At 41.3% G+C, this 16,364-nt stretch overlaps 1 protein-coding gene across 1 annotated transcript in view; it reads left to right on the top strand.

Annotated features, from left to right (window-relative positions):
- Window positions 1–16,364, top strand: part of scml4 (Scm polycomb group protein like 4) — a gene marked incomplete at both ends in the record, with an annotated part of 29,673 nt that overhangs the window by 12,666 nt on the left and 643 nt on the right. Inside the window, one exon of the mRNA XM_084453949.1 lies at window positions 4,646–4,858. Coding sequence (XP_084310075.1) covers window positions 4,646–4,858 — 213 coding nt within the window. The remainder of the gene's footprint in view (window positions 1–4,645; window positions 4,859–16,364) is intronic.

Here is a 16,364-nt window from a genome sequence, read left to right on the forward strand (position 1 = left end):
TGCACGATAAGACCGTGATAGCAAGTTAGCTCACGACAGCAGCTTCCATAATATTAACGGTAGCTGTCGGTGGCTAAAAAGCAGATAGCTAACTTTACAACGATGATTCCTGTAGCTATTTTGATTTTGATGCTATTAGTTCAACTTCTGTTTCTCGGGCAGGAACGGAGACAAACTCGCATTAGCAGCAAAGCAGCTAGAGGAATGATCTTAACATTAGCTAACTGCTTTAGCTACTGCTAGCTACCGTCTTCTTCACTTCTCCTTCAGTAAAACATGACACCGTTGTGTTGTGGTATTGTGGAGGGCTTAGGCAGAAGCAGGAAGAGAAACCACTTTTGCCCCATATAAGTAAAATAATGGCCTCATAAGCATTTTTCGATTGTAAAATTGTGTTCACTTGTTTTAGTTTGCAAACATATGCAATTTTCTTAGCATTCCCAGCTTTGTATGTAGTTTTAATGTGAAAGATACATCTTGAATGCAGTCAAGACAAATTTAATTGCCTCTTAACTTTTGTCAAACCCCCTGGTTCCAGTCAATTGGATTATAGGCTATAGGCTACTTTCGTTTACAGTGACGTTATCTTATGAACACAAATAGCTTAACCTATAGGCCTACATAAAAACAATAGCCTAAAACCATGTTTATTTACAATGTATTTTCTTTCATTGATAGCATGCCAATAGTTAGGGTGAGGAACGACGCACGGTCTCTTTAGCCCTGAGACCATCAGGCAGGCAGCAGGAGGTCGTTGAAGGCTATATATATTATTATGATATTATGTCTAATAATACATTCGTTGAAAGTACACAGGCTGATCTACTATACGGAATTGGACCGAGGAGTGTTCTCATATGGAACTAGGCTGCACACGCCCGCCCGCGACAAGAGCTGAATTGTAGTCAGCTTTCCCCGCTGCGCGCAGGACGCGTGCGTCCCCCGCTCCGAGCGAGAACGCAGGCGGAATGTCGCTCCCCGTCTGAAACGGCCTTGACTCCTGGAATCCCAAGGTCTTTCATATTGAAATTCTCTTGATGGTCTGGGGATGCGAGACGTGTTAAGGGAGTGCATCAGTCGTGAGCCTTGACAGTAGGCTACCAGCCTGCGCTGCGCTCAGCACAAAGTTGGATGAATGGATGGACTTATTGGAATCCTGGAAAATGTTTATTGCGCTCTAAAATCATGAAAGCATAAATGTAAAAATGCAGCAACAGAAGTAGTCTAGATGAGATGGTGGTTTAAATGAATGGCAACACATAAATTGAGACATAAATTGAGACTGGTGATAATGCTGATAATCTACAGTAGGGCCTACCTCTGGCTGAGTTCATGGTTACAGCCATTCATCTCTTACACATGGGCCTATACAATACTTGCACAATCTACTTTGGAGGTTAAATCCATCCATCTATCAATCAAACTAACGAATTCAATGGCCGGTCATGGCAAAGCACCCGCTAACGCAGGCTACCCCCCTCCCCACGATCCAGGGCTAGGAAACCGGTTCATCCAGTTTATTTGAATATAAAAGAATTTGGGGGGGGGTTACAATAGTCTAGTCCAGGTTCGCTGGCGAGTGACGAGCTAGTCAGATGGCGCATGCATGTCGATTCTGTAAAACCTAAAGAATAAAAGTATGCTGACAGGGAGGAAATCTATTCGTTTCATTGTTTGTGCTCTATGCACAAGATAGTTAATGTTCGGATATAAATGGCAGTATAGCGGGAAAAAACCCTATCAAAGGCCAAGATTAGAAGGGATTTGAAGATGTAATTGGTCATTTTAAATGGGCCTACTTTATCTTTTGATGCCTATTTGAACGGACTGCATCGATCAATGCAATGACTCTCCATGTTTTTCAGTTTTACCCTTTTCATCAATAAAATATCATTTTTACAACCATGTCTCATTGATTGGGAAGGCATTTAGAGCTGCCGGTCTATTAGCCTACTCGGACTCAGAGGATGACATAACTGTTTATTGAGAAACAATTGCAGGCTGGGCTATATAAAGAAATACCACAATGCATGTAGTCTAGATATTTTACATTATGGTTAGGCTATAGCCTACACTACTTATGGTAGACTGCTCGCTAAGCAGGCTACATTGCGGCTGTTTTGTTCATCGCAGAAGCCTATAGCCTAGGCTACACATTAAAAAAATGTTTTTTTTTATATAGACCTAGAAGGAATCAGAATATGTGGAAATTTAATTTTAGCCTATTTTAATACAATTCAAATTCTGCTTAGAGGGAATTATTTTCAACGGACATTATGACCTGAGCATAATTATTAATTATCTAAGTTAATATAGGCCTATGAGAACGCAACGCTTTTTACGATAGGCTAGGCCTATGCGTCTTGTGATTGTACTGTAGCCTAGGCTACAACTTAAGGCTTATTTGGCCCTATTGAATTCATTTAAGCCTACTAGGCTAGGCTACTCATTATTATCGAATTATCTAGTTGATATATGAATAAAATAATAAGCCGTTTTAATGGCTATGGGCTACTAGTTGTATACACGAGTTGATGCGCTCTGCTCTTAGGCACGGTTGAGGAGGCAGCTCAAATACACTTCGCACATATCCTCTGCTATAGCCTCTCACAGCTGGCGGCCGGTATCAATAACTAAAAACATACACGATATTTTGTTATTTGAATGATCTTGAATATATATATATTCAAGATCATTCAAATAACAAAATATTGTGTATATTGTGCATGTGAACGCACACTGTCAAACCTGCCGCTATATGCATAAGATAGTTAATGTCCGGATATGATTGGCAATGAGTGATCTTTACTCATGGCGACTATGTCAATTTTGTATGGATCCACAAGTCGATCAAGCTTATTTTTTCTTTGTATCGTGCTGAAGCCATAGCCTACTGCGCTCAGACTTGGCTACATTATGCGGCCGTCTTCAAATTTACTTCCGGGGTTTACGAGTAGCCTACCAGTTGAATGCGTTCCAGAAACAAAACGCAAAACCCCCATGTTCACCATATCTTTACTAACAAATATATTTACAATACTGTTATTTTGCGCATTTGACCAAACAGCCACCACGTCTTGACCCGACGTCAGTTACCGAGATAGATAGGCTACTGTAGGCCTAGATATAGGTGTTCGTAATAATTAAATTACATCCAGATGGAGAAAACATGTGTTTGAGAACAAGGTATAGCACCTTTCATACAGATAAATTCAGCTCAAAGTGCTTTACAACAGAGCATTTAACATCCAGATGGAGAAAACATGTGTTTGAGAACAAGGTATAGCACCTTTCATACAGATAAATTCAGCTCAAAGTGCTTTACAACAGAGCATTTAAATTAAAGAATGTGAAACTTAATGATGCTTCATTCGTAGACTATAGGAGAAAAACACTGAGCCCAGCCTGCTAAATCTACTCAAAGACGCCACCTGGCGGTGGTGCATCACTAAAACGAAATAACACCCGTCTGAAATCCCACGAGATTTCCAACGGGATTTCCCTGCCAAATACCGCGAGGTGAAATGCTGCAGCATGTGATATTTCTAACTTCCCACCTCTGTAGGCTGTAGTCTACCACTATGTAGGCTATAGTCTTGCAATACCAGGCAATCGGAGGTCTTCAGCTTCCGAAAGTCTGGAGATTTCTACATTGATAATAGTCACTAGAATGCCGGTGAGAGCCATCGGTAACAAGACCACTTTGGATTTGTTCAAACCTGAACAAATCTATGCCCTAAAAACTGGATTGTTTCTGCAATGCATTTTTTTTTATTCACTTTGGATTGGTTCTGTAATGCAGGTATTTCCAAAACTCATTGTTTCCCACTTTGAAGGACGGAATCTGGATGAATCTAGTTGAGTGAAGCGTTTATGACTTGTGAGCTACAACAGCAATTTTGTGATTCATAGTTGTGTGATCATTATAATATAATGTCGACCTTGGAATTATGAGAGAATGGTAGCCTGGAAGCCAGATTTCCTGGACAAAAAAAAAAATCCCTGTTGCGATACAGTCTGGGCTTCTAGTTGCCCAGAACGATTCCAGTGGATGGGAGTACTTGCCTTAACTCCTTCAGCCAGCATAACAAAGCATTTGCCAAATCCAGATGGGAAGAACCGCAAAAATATCTTCCTCTGAGAAACTCCACTGGTGCATACTCTTGTTCTTGTTTCATTGTTGCTATTGAGTCCATTTCTCCAATAACTGCACTTATGGCTTTTTTATTCTTCTAAGATTAACGTTACCGCTCATTGCTTCGGGAGACTTTTTTGCCTGGAGCCTGTATTACGAAGGCTATCACGCATCAACTATGGGAACCAATCAGGGGCTGTGCCCCCACTGGGGGGATGAACAGCAGTTAAAACGCAGTCACTGATTGGCCCATTATTTTGCAATTTCTGGAAATCAATTTGGATGGGGAGAATTCAGACTGACCTGTGGAGAGCAGAGTGTGAGCTCACGTGATCAGAATGGCGATGCCAGGCTAAGAGAATGGTTGCAGCAATTACATTAGACTACGACAACAATGCAGCTTTTACTGGTGACTTACATAATAGACCCTCATTTGCTTGTAGTCTGTCAGGTGTTCTCTCCCTGTCACAACTTAAGCTTTTAAAGTCATTCCCTGTCTCCCCTCTCCAGTAGAGACCTCGATGCCTGAGGACTTCCTGTGTGACCCGGTGGACTCCAAACGTTATGCTGTAGACCCCAGCGACTCCGCCTTTAGCGTCATGGCAACACCCTTTCCAGCTAAGCACTCCTATGGTTACCGTGGCAACAGTGGTGGCTCCGCCCCTCTGGGCATGTGCAGACAGGCATCCAGCCCCAGTGATTTCCAGGAAGGAAATAGAAGTGGTAAGAAAATGCTGTTTTTGTGTTGCTTAAAAAGAAGTGCAGCAGCAAGCAAATATAAAAAAGAGTTTCAGGCCTGTATATTGTATAGCTTTATTGTATGGAATTATGCCCCAAAGCTATGGAACATATTAGCTTTTGATATCAGGGAAGCCAGCTCTCTAAAAAAAAAATATATATATATACACACACACTGTACAGTACATCTTTCACTGCCTTGTGGGCTAAATAAATGTACCCATCCATGGGTTTTACCTTTCATCTGCCTCCGCCTCAGTGTCATGCATTCAGGTCCACTCCCCGTAGGCTAACACACATTTGAATGAATGAATGAATGAAAAGCTTTATTGCCCCACAGGTAATTTGTCTTGCATACAGCAAGTAGCATCAAAACATACATACAGGTAGCAGCAGCGTGTAACATATAACATGACAATATGTGAGTTTAAAAATATCATAAAACAAATTACACAATTCAATGTAATTTTTTATTTGAATTGATAGTAGTCCATACAGCAGGCTCACTATTATTAAACTGCCAACAAAAATGTCAAAAAAGGTCTTTCACATTAAAAGATCATCTAGGGATGTATAGAAATGAATTACTGGCTTCATCCAATCTGTGGACCAATGTTCTGGAAACATATGCAAATTAATATTATTTTATGTATATGATGCATTATTTGCATATTTAAACATAACATTTCCAAAAACTTTTTATACAAAACATAATTGTCTCAATGTGAGTAATCAATTGGGGAAGTTTCGTGGAGGTATCTATTAGATAAAAAGTTTTAGTCTCTTCAACTTTTCTGGTGGAGCAAAAAAAGGCCCCTGCTATATCTTGCTCCCCTTTGCGTAATTCGCTCATAGTTCGGGCTGAGGTTGTGATAGAGACATGATCTTGGATGGGTTTTATGCGCTGAGTCTCCTGAACACGGTGAGACAAACCCTGAGTCAATCAGAGCTCCCTACGCTGAGCTGTGGTAACTTTTGCGCACCTACCACACAATAACCCCCGGTAAACTGCAAAAATGAGGCATTCACTGGTAGAGGGTAGGTGCGGAAAAGTGACCATAACTCAGAGGAGGAAGGTCTGATCGATTCGCAGTTGATCTCCCCGTGTTGAGGAGACCCAGGCGCATGAAAACGCCATCGGGATCATGTCTCTAGCATTCCCACAGCCCGATCTATGAGTGAATCTTGTGAAGGGGAGCAAAATATGGCAAGAGTCTTATATTGCGAAAACTCCAGTTTTGAACAAAAGCACTCCATACCTTTAGCAGGTGATAACCACTAATAAGCTACTAAAGCAAAATGTCTATCATATCAAAACATAATCTAGGGATGTATAGGTATAAAAAAAATCACATCTAGAATTTGCCCACCCGGATGGTACCAAATCGTTCAATTTTGGGGTTTGGCCCAAGGACTAAGAGAGGAGGAGACCAAACGGCAGGTTCACCCAGTGGGCAGTTTAATCAACTGAAATAATGTCCAACAGAAATACCCCCGTCAAACGACGGGTTTTAACACAAGGGCGGACGGTAGGCAAAACCACGGTCCCGGTCCAGGGGTTACCGGTCCACCACAGCAAGTCTCCTGTGGGCTCAGCTTACTTGGGTCCGTTCTGGGGCACAGGGAGACAAAGGTTAGACCTCCGGTGCAACACAGCCAAAAACCACAGTCCTTGCATATCTGTCTACCTGTCACTGGTTCCCCGAGCACCTCTCCTGGGGTGCCTTTTGTGCTGTAGAGCTGATGCCGGGCACCTGCCGCCCGGCTGATTGCAGGGCTGATTGCGGGAGTGGCTGCAGCTGAGCAGCGGCCGCCTGCGGCTTCTCCCTCTCCCCCCCTTCTGTCGCTGACAAGGGTGCTAAAGCTGTATGACCTGTTGTTGTCCAGGGTGCTGGAGGGCTGGATGTATCTCTAGGGGTGGTGACCCCCAGCACTGGCTGGCCAGGGTGCTGGAGGGCTGGGTGCTCCTCTAGGGGTGGTGACCCCCAGCGCTGGCTGGCCAGGGTGCTGGAGGGCTGGGTGCTCCTCTAGGGGTGGTGACCCCCAGAGCTGGCTGTCCAGGGTGCTGGAGGGCTGGGTGCTCCTCTAGGGGTGGTGACCCCCAGAGCTGGCTGTCCAGGACCTGCCATGGCATGTTCGGGTTGCCACAATATATATATATATATATATATATATATATATATATATATAAATATATATATATATATACACACACACATACATATATATATATATATATATATATATATATATATATATATATATATATATATATATATATATTAGAGAGCTGGCTTCCCTGATAATGTTTCATAGCTTTGGGGCATAATTGACAAAGGTTGCACTCCCAATCTTCTTGTGACTGTTGCTAGGAACCTCCAGTAAACCAATAGCAGATGATCGCAATGTTCTTAAAGGCACGTAGTTGACAAGGGAGTTAGAGATATAAATTGGTCCTCGCCCATTAAGGGCTTTGTATATAAGGAGGAGGACCTGAAATCAACTCTAAATGTTACTGGAAGCCAATGCAGAGCAGCTAAGTCTGGACTAATGTGCTTTTTTGAATGTGTGAGTTTTGAATGCGCTTTAGTTCCAAAGCTATGTTTCTAATGTGGAAAACTGTTATATGTTAAAATATGTTTCAGCGGAGTTCTCTGTATTTGATAAACAATCTTAACACTGAAGATACATGTCAGAACAAGTCTGTGTGAACTAAAAAAGATGGTCTACAACCTAAAATTGTAGAACTTAAAAAGTTTAAAACATTAAATTACACTTAGTCAATCCAAAACCGAAAAACAAGTGTGAGAACAAGTTAGTGACATCAAGGCACCTATTGCAGCTGGTTTTGCAAATGTAATATACATATTAAAAACCTCTGATTATTTTGTTGAAAAAAGTTATTTTAAAAGTCCTGAAAAAGTTACTATTTCTATGCCAGGGAAATGATACAAAGTGCACGTAAAATAGAGTTACGTTAGACAAGTTAGACAAGACTAGGGAGTCTTGTTGAATGATGGCCAAAACCTCTGCTACGGAAAACCTACTAAATAAATTAACAACATACATGATTATTCATTGATACCTGACTTTTATGTAGGCCTATGTTATTATATGGAAAGCGCAAACATTAGCTAGTTCGGGGGGGGGTGGCATTGTTTGGCCTTAGCACCTTTGGAATATTAGACCTTAAGTTGTCTAATGTTCGGTAGTATATTTCTATGTCTGTTGGCTCTCAGCTAGCTAACGTTAGCAAGCAAAGAAGGATCACTAATGTTAGCAGCTAGCAAGAAAATGAGGAGTGAATGGCCATGTCCGAATATGCATACTGGCTACTATATAGTAGGTGAAATGTAGTAGGCTGTGTCCGAACGTGCATACTGCATCTGGCATACTGTATAGTAGGTACTACATTTTGCCGAAATGTAGTGCAAAAAAGTAGTAAGGTCGATAGCATACTGTTCCGGAAGTAATGCCTCAAATGACGTCGTCAACGGTTCATCTTCCGCTTCAGCGATTTATTTCATAAAAAAATGGCGGATCATCTAGCGGAGCCGGCCGGAGTAGCGGTACCTTTTAAATGTAAGTATTAGTTAAATTTGTCCATAAAAAAAAAATTATTTTTTCTATAAATCTCTTAGTTATAATGATTCAGAGCTAGCAAGCATTTTTGTGTTCATACTTGAGGTCAAATTTTGATTTCGAAACGATTTGCCGATCTCGTTGCTATCTGGGACCATTCATTGACCCAAGGTTAGCTAACGTTATCTATCTAAATGTTAGCTAGCTGGCTAACCCCCAGCATCTTGCAACTCTAATTTTAACTAACGTTACTGACTAGCCATTTGAACCTCCTTGTCGAGCAATTCAATTTATTCTGTGATTTAAATAAGTTCATATTAACGTTAGTATTCATCCAAAATAATTTCGGGTGTAACATTATTACATTGAGCGATGATGACACCAGGCAGCTCATCCTGTGGCGGACAGCCAACGAGAAACGCCGCTGTAACTGCATTGTTTGGGAGTAATCTGATGTATTATGTAGCCTACCTTTCCATTAACTTGATTATTGATTTTGCAGGACCTACATTGAAGAGAGTGGCCTGCGGGGGAAGGTAGAGGCGGGCTACTTGAAGAAAAAAAAGGGAGAATCTGGTGGCAAAATATAAGGTGATTTTGTCTTACAACATTGTGGCATTCATTCCTCTTAGGTGATGGATTAACATTCAGTTGTTCAACTGTTTAGCTCTGTTCCATGTCAGGCTGCATGTTAGCAAAGATATATATATGGATTCAGAGTTTATATGACACTAGAAAAGTTTTCTAACCTCCCTTCATAGGATCTGAAGAACCCCAGAATGGGGGTCAGCTCAGAGAATGGGGAGACCACCGCCTGTCTTGGAAGTGGTACAGGTTGTTGGATGAGGCGATGGGGGCCAGCCACGTTATTGCCCCAGTGGTCCTCATCTCCTCGTCCCCCCGTACCCTTCATCAGCTGTGGCCTCCCCTCCCTCTGCGCTGACCCCACCCGCAGACGCAGACAGAGCGAGGACAGGGAGAGGAGAGAAGAGGTGATCTAGGAGTTGGAGGAGATGTGGAGGAAGATGGAAAGTAACAGGCTGGAAGAAGAGAAGAAGGAAAATGAGAGAGAGATTGAGGAGAGAAAAAGAGAGAAGGAGAATGAGGCAGCTTACAGGGAGGAGCTGAGGGAAATGAAGATGGGTTGTGTTGTGTTAATTTATTTATTAAACTTTGTTCAATTACATCAGCCTCTTGTCTCATTCCTTTTAATGTATGCCCAATCAAAAGAGAGCAAATGTCACTCTTCCTAATGTTATTCTTCCTGTTCGTTGAGTGATTAGACCCTCCAAGTTACATGACATGGATCTCAATGGACAAGCATGTCTGATGCCCTCAATGTGTAGGTGTATAGTAAGTAGATACTGCAGTTTGGTAGAAATGCTATACAAAAAGAGGGAACTTTACATGTAGAGTGGTATGTATATCCCAACAAAGATGTTGACGAAGCGACCGTTGTGGTCACACACAGCCTGCAGCTAGATGGAGTGGTAGAGCTTGCGGTTGAAATAGCTCTGTTGCTCTGCCGCTGGTGGAATGAAGCGGACGTGTGTGCCATCGATGACTCCGGCCACACGACTGAAGGCAGGACATCCGGCCAGGCAGGAAAACCCGGCCTCCTCCAGCTCTGCCTCCGTGGGGTAGCGTATCACATGGCTCATGATGCGCTGAATCCCTCTGCCCACTCTGTGGACCACATCGCAGACCGTTGACCTAGGCATGTCGAAAGCCTCCGACACAACCCGGTACGAGGTTGCACTGGCCAGCCAGTACACAAAGACGAGCACCTGTGTGTGAATGACAAGATGGACCATTGTAATGCGTGGGTGCTGAGAAAAGCACTATATAAATGCAATGAATTATTATTAATTATTATTATTAGCACCTCCATGGTCTTGAACCATCCCTGGAATTGACCACTCTCCAGGGTAGCCGTGAGGTTGGTCAGAGTCTGGACAATCTGAAGTCCCTCCTGGTGTCACCGCCCTCAAAGTAGGTCCTCAACAGAGGGATGTGGAGGTTCACCTGGGCATAGGGACCTCTGTCTTCCCTGCGGGCCTAGAGAAGGGAACATTTAGGGCGAACTTTAACTCATTTGTGCTGATGGCATATATTTATTTAGCAATATGATACTAGATACATTTAGTTCTAAGTTACAGATAATGATGTCTGTAAGTTACAGATAATTATGTCTGTACAAATCAGGGGGTGCAGTGAAGTAAATGAGGCTGGGATTTTACTATTTTCTAATCACTTGTATTAATCAATGAAGGGAAACAAGGGGACTGCACTTGGCAGAGTTTAACTAGCTAGGTTTACTATACAATTACATTTGTACAAGGGGTGTAACGCTAGTGTTAGGTGCGTGGGTAGGGTTATGCTAATCGAGTGCATTACGTTAGCTAGCTAGCTAACGTTAACGTTAATATTTACCTCAGCCTCCAGTAGGACGAGAAGCAGTCGCATGATTGCTCCTCTCCTTGCAGCACGAACACACCTTCTTCTCCTGGCGGCAGCAGCCACACTCAAAACGGGTGGTAAAAGGCAACATTTTTCGTCAAATGGAAGGAAAAAGGTACCACATTTTACCGGCACAGGTTCAAGCTGGGTATGACGAAAACAGCCGTATGTAGCGACGCACCACTGTCATTTCCGCTGGAGACTCGAAGTAGTATACTACATTTATTTTGCATACTGCATGGAGTAGTAGATACTATACAGTGGGTACTATATAGTAGGCAGTATGCAGAATGCACATTTGGACATGGCCAATGTGTCAAAGACTAGGGACACATGTCTTTGAACACTTACTTGCTTATATAGCTAGAAAGGGTAATCTAAGAGGATTAAAATGAGCCATTGTACATCATTCTAGCATTAAAAATGGGTAAGTTATGAGCGATCCCACAGACAGTGTTTTAAAAGCTAGTTACAAGCTATGTGCCCACTGGCAACTATAGTTGCCACTTGCACAAATGAGCACATAAACAAACAAAAAATGTATCGCAAGTACAAAATTCTTTTTGGGGGTCATTCTAGAGACTTAAACGATTAAGTAGATATACATTTGTCAACAAAAAACGTCATTATTATTATATGAAAATTACCTTTTTCTCTGAGGGTTTGCCTTCACCATGTTCTCAGGAGGGAGGGGCAGGAAGTCGACAACGTCATGTGACAGGAAGCACTTGGAAACTTGTTTTTTTCTTCTTAAAACCTTTTTCTAAGTTGTCTACTATCATGTAATTTAAAAAAAAACACATTAATAACATTTTGATTTTTTTGGTGAGTATAAAATGACAGTCATACACTTCGGCAACTATAGTTGCCGGTGGATTTATATCCAGGGACTAAATTTCCACAGATTATTAAACTGCATTTCTCTTTTTGTTTTAGGGCCAACTAGTAGGATTTCAGTTTTGTCCTTGTTTAACTTTAAGATGTTATTTCTCATCAATTTATGTATTGCTGGAAGACAGACAGTAATGTCAAAGTCAATTTTACTTATATACTTTAGCACATGTTCATACAAGCAAATGTAGCACACAGTGCTTTACAGAATTAATAAAAATAATTTATTAGTAGTTGGTATTAAAGCAATACATCGCGATATTTGGACCTTTACAAACATGTCTGGTGCTAATTCTCCAATTAGATTTACTAAAAGTAAGCTGAATCGTCCAAACAGTCTACTCAGAAAGATAATACATTGACATGTATTACCTTTTACAACTTGCGCCCCCAGGACGCAGCATTCAGTCGAAATGCGCATGCGCAACGTTGTGCTTAAACAACACAGTAGTAGCTAACTATTCCGGCGTCTATGGATATCATGCATTTTTTAGCTCAATGATATCATGGCGGAGGTGAGAAAACTGAAGAGAAACATCACGGAGGAAGCCAGAAAAAGAAAAAGACAATCTGATAACTTTACGACAGTACGACAGTGCACTTACTCACAGAGCCTGTGGGGGCGCAGTTCTGAGAAAACACTATGTATTGCTTTAAGAAAAGTAAAATAAGAAAATAAAACAGGACAGAACATATTTGGTAAAACAGAAGTAGAAAATCAGAAACAGTAAAAAAAAAAAAAGTATAAATGGTAATGGAGTTTATACTGTAGCTGCAGCATCATTTGGTTCAGCAGAGATGTAGAGTTGTGTGTCATCGGCATAACTATGGAAAATACATCATGCTCTCTAATGATATCCCTAAGTGACAGCATAGTAAGAATAGTAATGGATCAACCCCGAAGCAGGTGTCATGTTTCTCAGACACATGATCTCCAAACCTGATGTAGAACTTTCTCCTTTTGATTTACGGTATATTCTGAAGCAATTTAACACACCAAAGAGACCAACCAGCCTTTCAAGGTGATTGATTAGAATATCATGGTTAATTGTATAAAACACTGCACTTAGATCTAAGGGGACAAGAATCGAGACCTTATTCACATTAGTTTCTCTGAGGTTGCTGATTTATTTTATTAAGATCAGTTTCAGTGTTGTGGTATGTTTGTAGACCTGAGTGAAATTCCTCCAGGATATTATTCAATAGGGCTGGACTTGGACAAAAAATCGACCCTGGCATTTTTGGCAAAGACCGGCCCACCACAATTGGTTGGACACCACCCACCAGTACAAAATCCTTGCAGCCCCTTTAAATATGCAATATCACTGTACTTTTTCCCCAAACCACTACAAAGATGAGTAAGTTCCGTGGACAAGTGTACCAGTGCAAATGGACGAGTGTACTCACTCACTCTTGACTCCCTGGTGGTCAGACGTGGCTGTGGAGTACACAATCTCCATAGTCAAGTAACAGCTCCAGTACAAGTACAAGAAATTGTCAAAGAAAAAGTTCTGATAGAAGTCAAAGTATAATTTCAAATTATTTATTAAATTATTATTATCTAAAGGCTAACCGCAGTGACTATACTTTTGGTCAGAATTTAGTTCCAAATGAACTCAAATCAGCCATCATGGTTTTTGGGCATATAAATTACCTCATGAATAGGCTACTTAATTAGTGCAATATCACATATAGGCTACCTATAACCCATTTGGCTAGCCAGTTTTAAAAAAAACTGTCAGGCTGCAGGTAGGCCTACTAATAACTGTAGCTTAGTTATTGCAGTTAGCCTTTATAGGACAGAACAGGTTGTTTCTCCCAAAAGCATTGCTATGAACATTGATAAATAACACATGCTCCAAAGCCTAGATTTTTTTACCTGCCAAAAATAATACATAGCTTGTTATTATTGCAGTTTGCTCTTATTATTTTTTTGCGTGTTATCTTGGTCTCACATGCGATTCTCAAACAATATTATAGTAGTGTGTGCATAATAGTTGTAATGTACTAGCAGGGTCCTAAACTAACTTTTTGGCTTCCCTAGCCCCTTAGTAACAGTCCCGAAAGGAGCTAGACTTACCAGTCAACTGGCTGGTAAATTACCAGACAATCACATTTTTTAGCAGCCAGCCATTGGCTAGTAAATAGCTAGAGTTAATTTTTGGCCATGGCCACACAGCTAACAGTAGCATGTTCTTCATTTTCTTCGAAGATATAACAGTATCCCAGCAGCAGCAACACTGCTAGGCTAGACCAGAGTAGATAACGTTAGAAGTAGTGCTAGTGCTAATTGCCAAGCTAACGTGCTAACGTTAGCACTACTAATACTGGTTATCTGGCTGGCCTGGACAAACAGTGTTAACGCTTGCTAGCTCACAAATGTAGATAAACAGCATGACCCTATTTGCGGAAGGTGGGTAGCTAGATAATGCTAGCTAGCTGTAACTAGTTAATGCTAGCTGGCGCTAGCCAGTAGACAGCCATCCACATATTCATATAGTCGTTTTTTGAAAAAAATAAAAAAACATTGGCCAAAAAAAAAATCTATTTTTTTTAGATCAGCCCAAAACTAGGTCCGGTCCACCAGGCATTCACCAGGTATGCCAGATTGCCAGTCCAGCCCTGTTGTTCAAGATCTTTTCAAATATCTTACTAATGAATGTAAGATTGGATATTTGACAATAGCTGGTGAATGTATTAACATCTAGGTTGGATTTCTTTAGTAATTGTTTTACAACAGCTGTTTTGAAGGCATCTGAGAAGATGCCTTTTTGAAGAGATGTACTGTAGGTGCAGGGTCAAGACATGACGTGGAGGAGTTACACTCAGTGACAATCTGACAAAGCTCTTGTAATGTAACAGGCGAACTAGGTGAATTAGGTGAACTTCCTATGGCAACATGATTTTTACAGGGTGTTCTGAGGTCATCTGTGTTTACATCAGAAGGAATACTGGCTCTAATTAAAGTTATTTTGTTAATGAAGAACAATGCATGTTCTTCACATTTTGGTGCAGAGGGGTGGAGGCAATGTTGAATAGTTGGTCAGTTTCCAGCAGTTCAGAGTTTCCAGCATTCTCTGTAATAATCTTGCAAAAGTAATCATTTCATGCTAGACGTAATGCTTTGTTGTAGGCAGTCATGGCTTCTTTGTTACAGTGAGCCTAGTTTTCTTCCATGTTATTCCATTTTATGTCAGCTTCCCGAAAGATTCTCTTAATTTCATTAACACTGTAGTTGTTTGGCTGTTTAATTCTGCCAGTCGACCTCTGTTTAACCTTTAGTGGAACAGCAGTATTTAAACCTCATAGTATTAGAGAACTTTCCTTCAGCCTTGCCATATATATTCTTTTGAATATATACTAAATGTACAGGCCTAATTGATATTCTAGTTGTGCTGTGACCCCTCCCCACGGCCGGTCCGGGACAGTATTGTCTATGTGAAATGGTCTGTGGTTGGTGACCACTGATCAAGATTACTTGGTGCCAACCACCATCATGCTGTTGAAATGTCATACCCAATCAAGACAGGCAAGGATGGCGCACACGGCCAGACACCTGACCCTCTGCTTCACATCATCCAAGGCAGACAGAAGCACCAAGTTCAATGTAATTATGGCACAAATATTATTTTATTTTCTCAATTTAAAAAAGAAAGTTAAATAATTTCTGTGCGGCCCGGTAGTGAATGTGCTGTGGGCCACGCCCAGGGCTGGGGACAGCTGGAGTAGATCCAGTGATGTTTGGATGAAACCTACAGTATCAGGTCAGAAGCAGTCTTTGCAGTTCCAAAATATATTGAAATTGTCAATAAAAATTATCCCATGGGTGAGGTATGCCGGTCAGCCATGTATTCAAGCCGATTGGTCTGCTAAAAGATTTGATTCCTCTCTCTAAAGTTGGAATGTGGAATGAGATGAATATGTTGCGATTGACAGTCGCTCAGTTTCCCAGCAGCAGGGAGAGGTCCTCTTTCAGGATCTCAGAGCCAGTTTTCCTGGGCAGAAAGTCAAAGACCCAGCATGGATAATAAACCTCATATTTGGATGTGTGGAGAGAATACAGTAACTGGTGATTGCCCTGTTAGCTCCCTGTCACATGTGTCAGCCTTAGTTAGATTTTCAGTCTTTGTCATGCATACATTCCTGGTTATAGAGTACCCAATAAAAAATACAATTTGGCTTATCTGGTGTGGAGTTAGAAATGTTTCTTCTGGCCCTTGACCTAGCAGTGGGTTTGGGGCTATTTCTTGTGTACATAAAGTGGCAATAAGTGATTTCCTACCGCTAGATGTCAGTAAGAGACTTGTTTACAAACTAACGGCCTACTGTAAAACATATTCTATGTACGTTTAAGGCACGGGGGTGGAGTAAAGTTACAGGCCATAATTTGACAACACAGACAGAAATGCTGGAATAACAAGATGTGGCGACTGGTAGGGGTGAGTCATTGAAGTAGGGCGCTATTGGGACGCTATGGCTCAATGAAACAATTTGATATCAGGTGGTTTTAATTACTTTTGACAAAATGTGAAAAGAAAAATCAGTTATTGCAGCTTTA

This window comes from Borostomias antarcticus (assembly GCF_949987555.1).
Source record: "Borostomias antarcticus genome assembly, chromosome: 19".
In the NCBI taxonomy this organism is placed as follows: Eukaryota; Metazoa; Chordata; class Actinopteri; order Stomiiformes; family Stomiidae; genus Borostomias; species Borostomias antarcticus.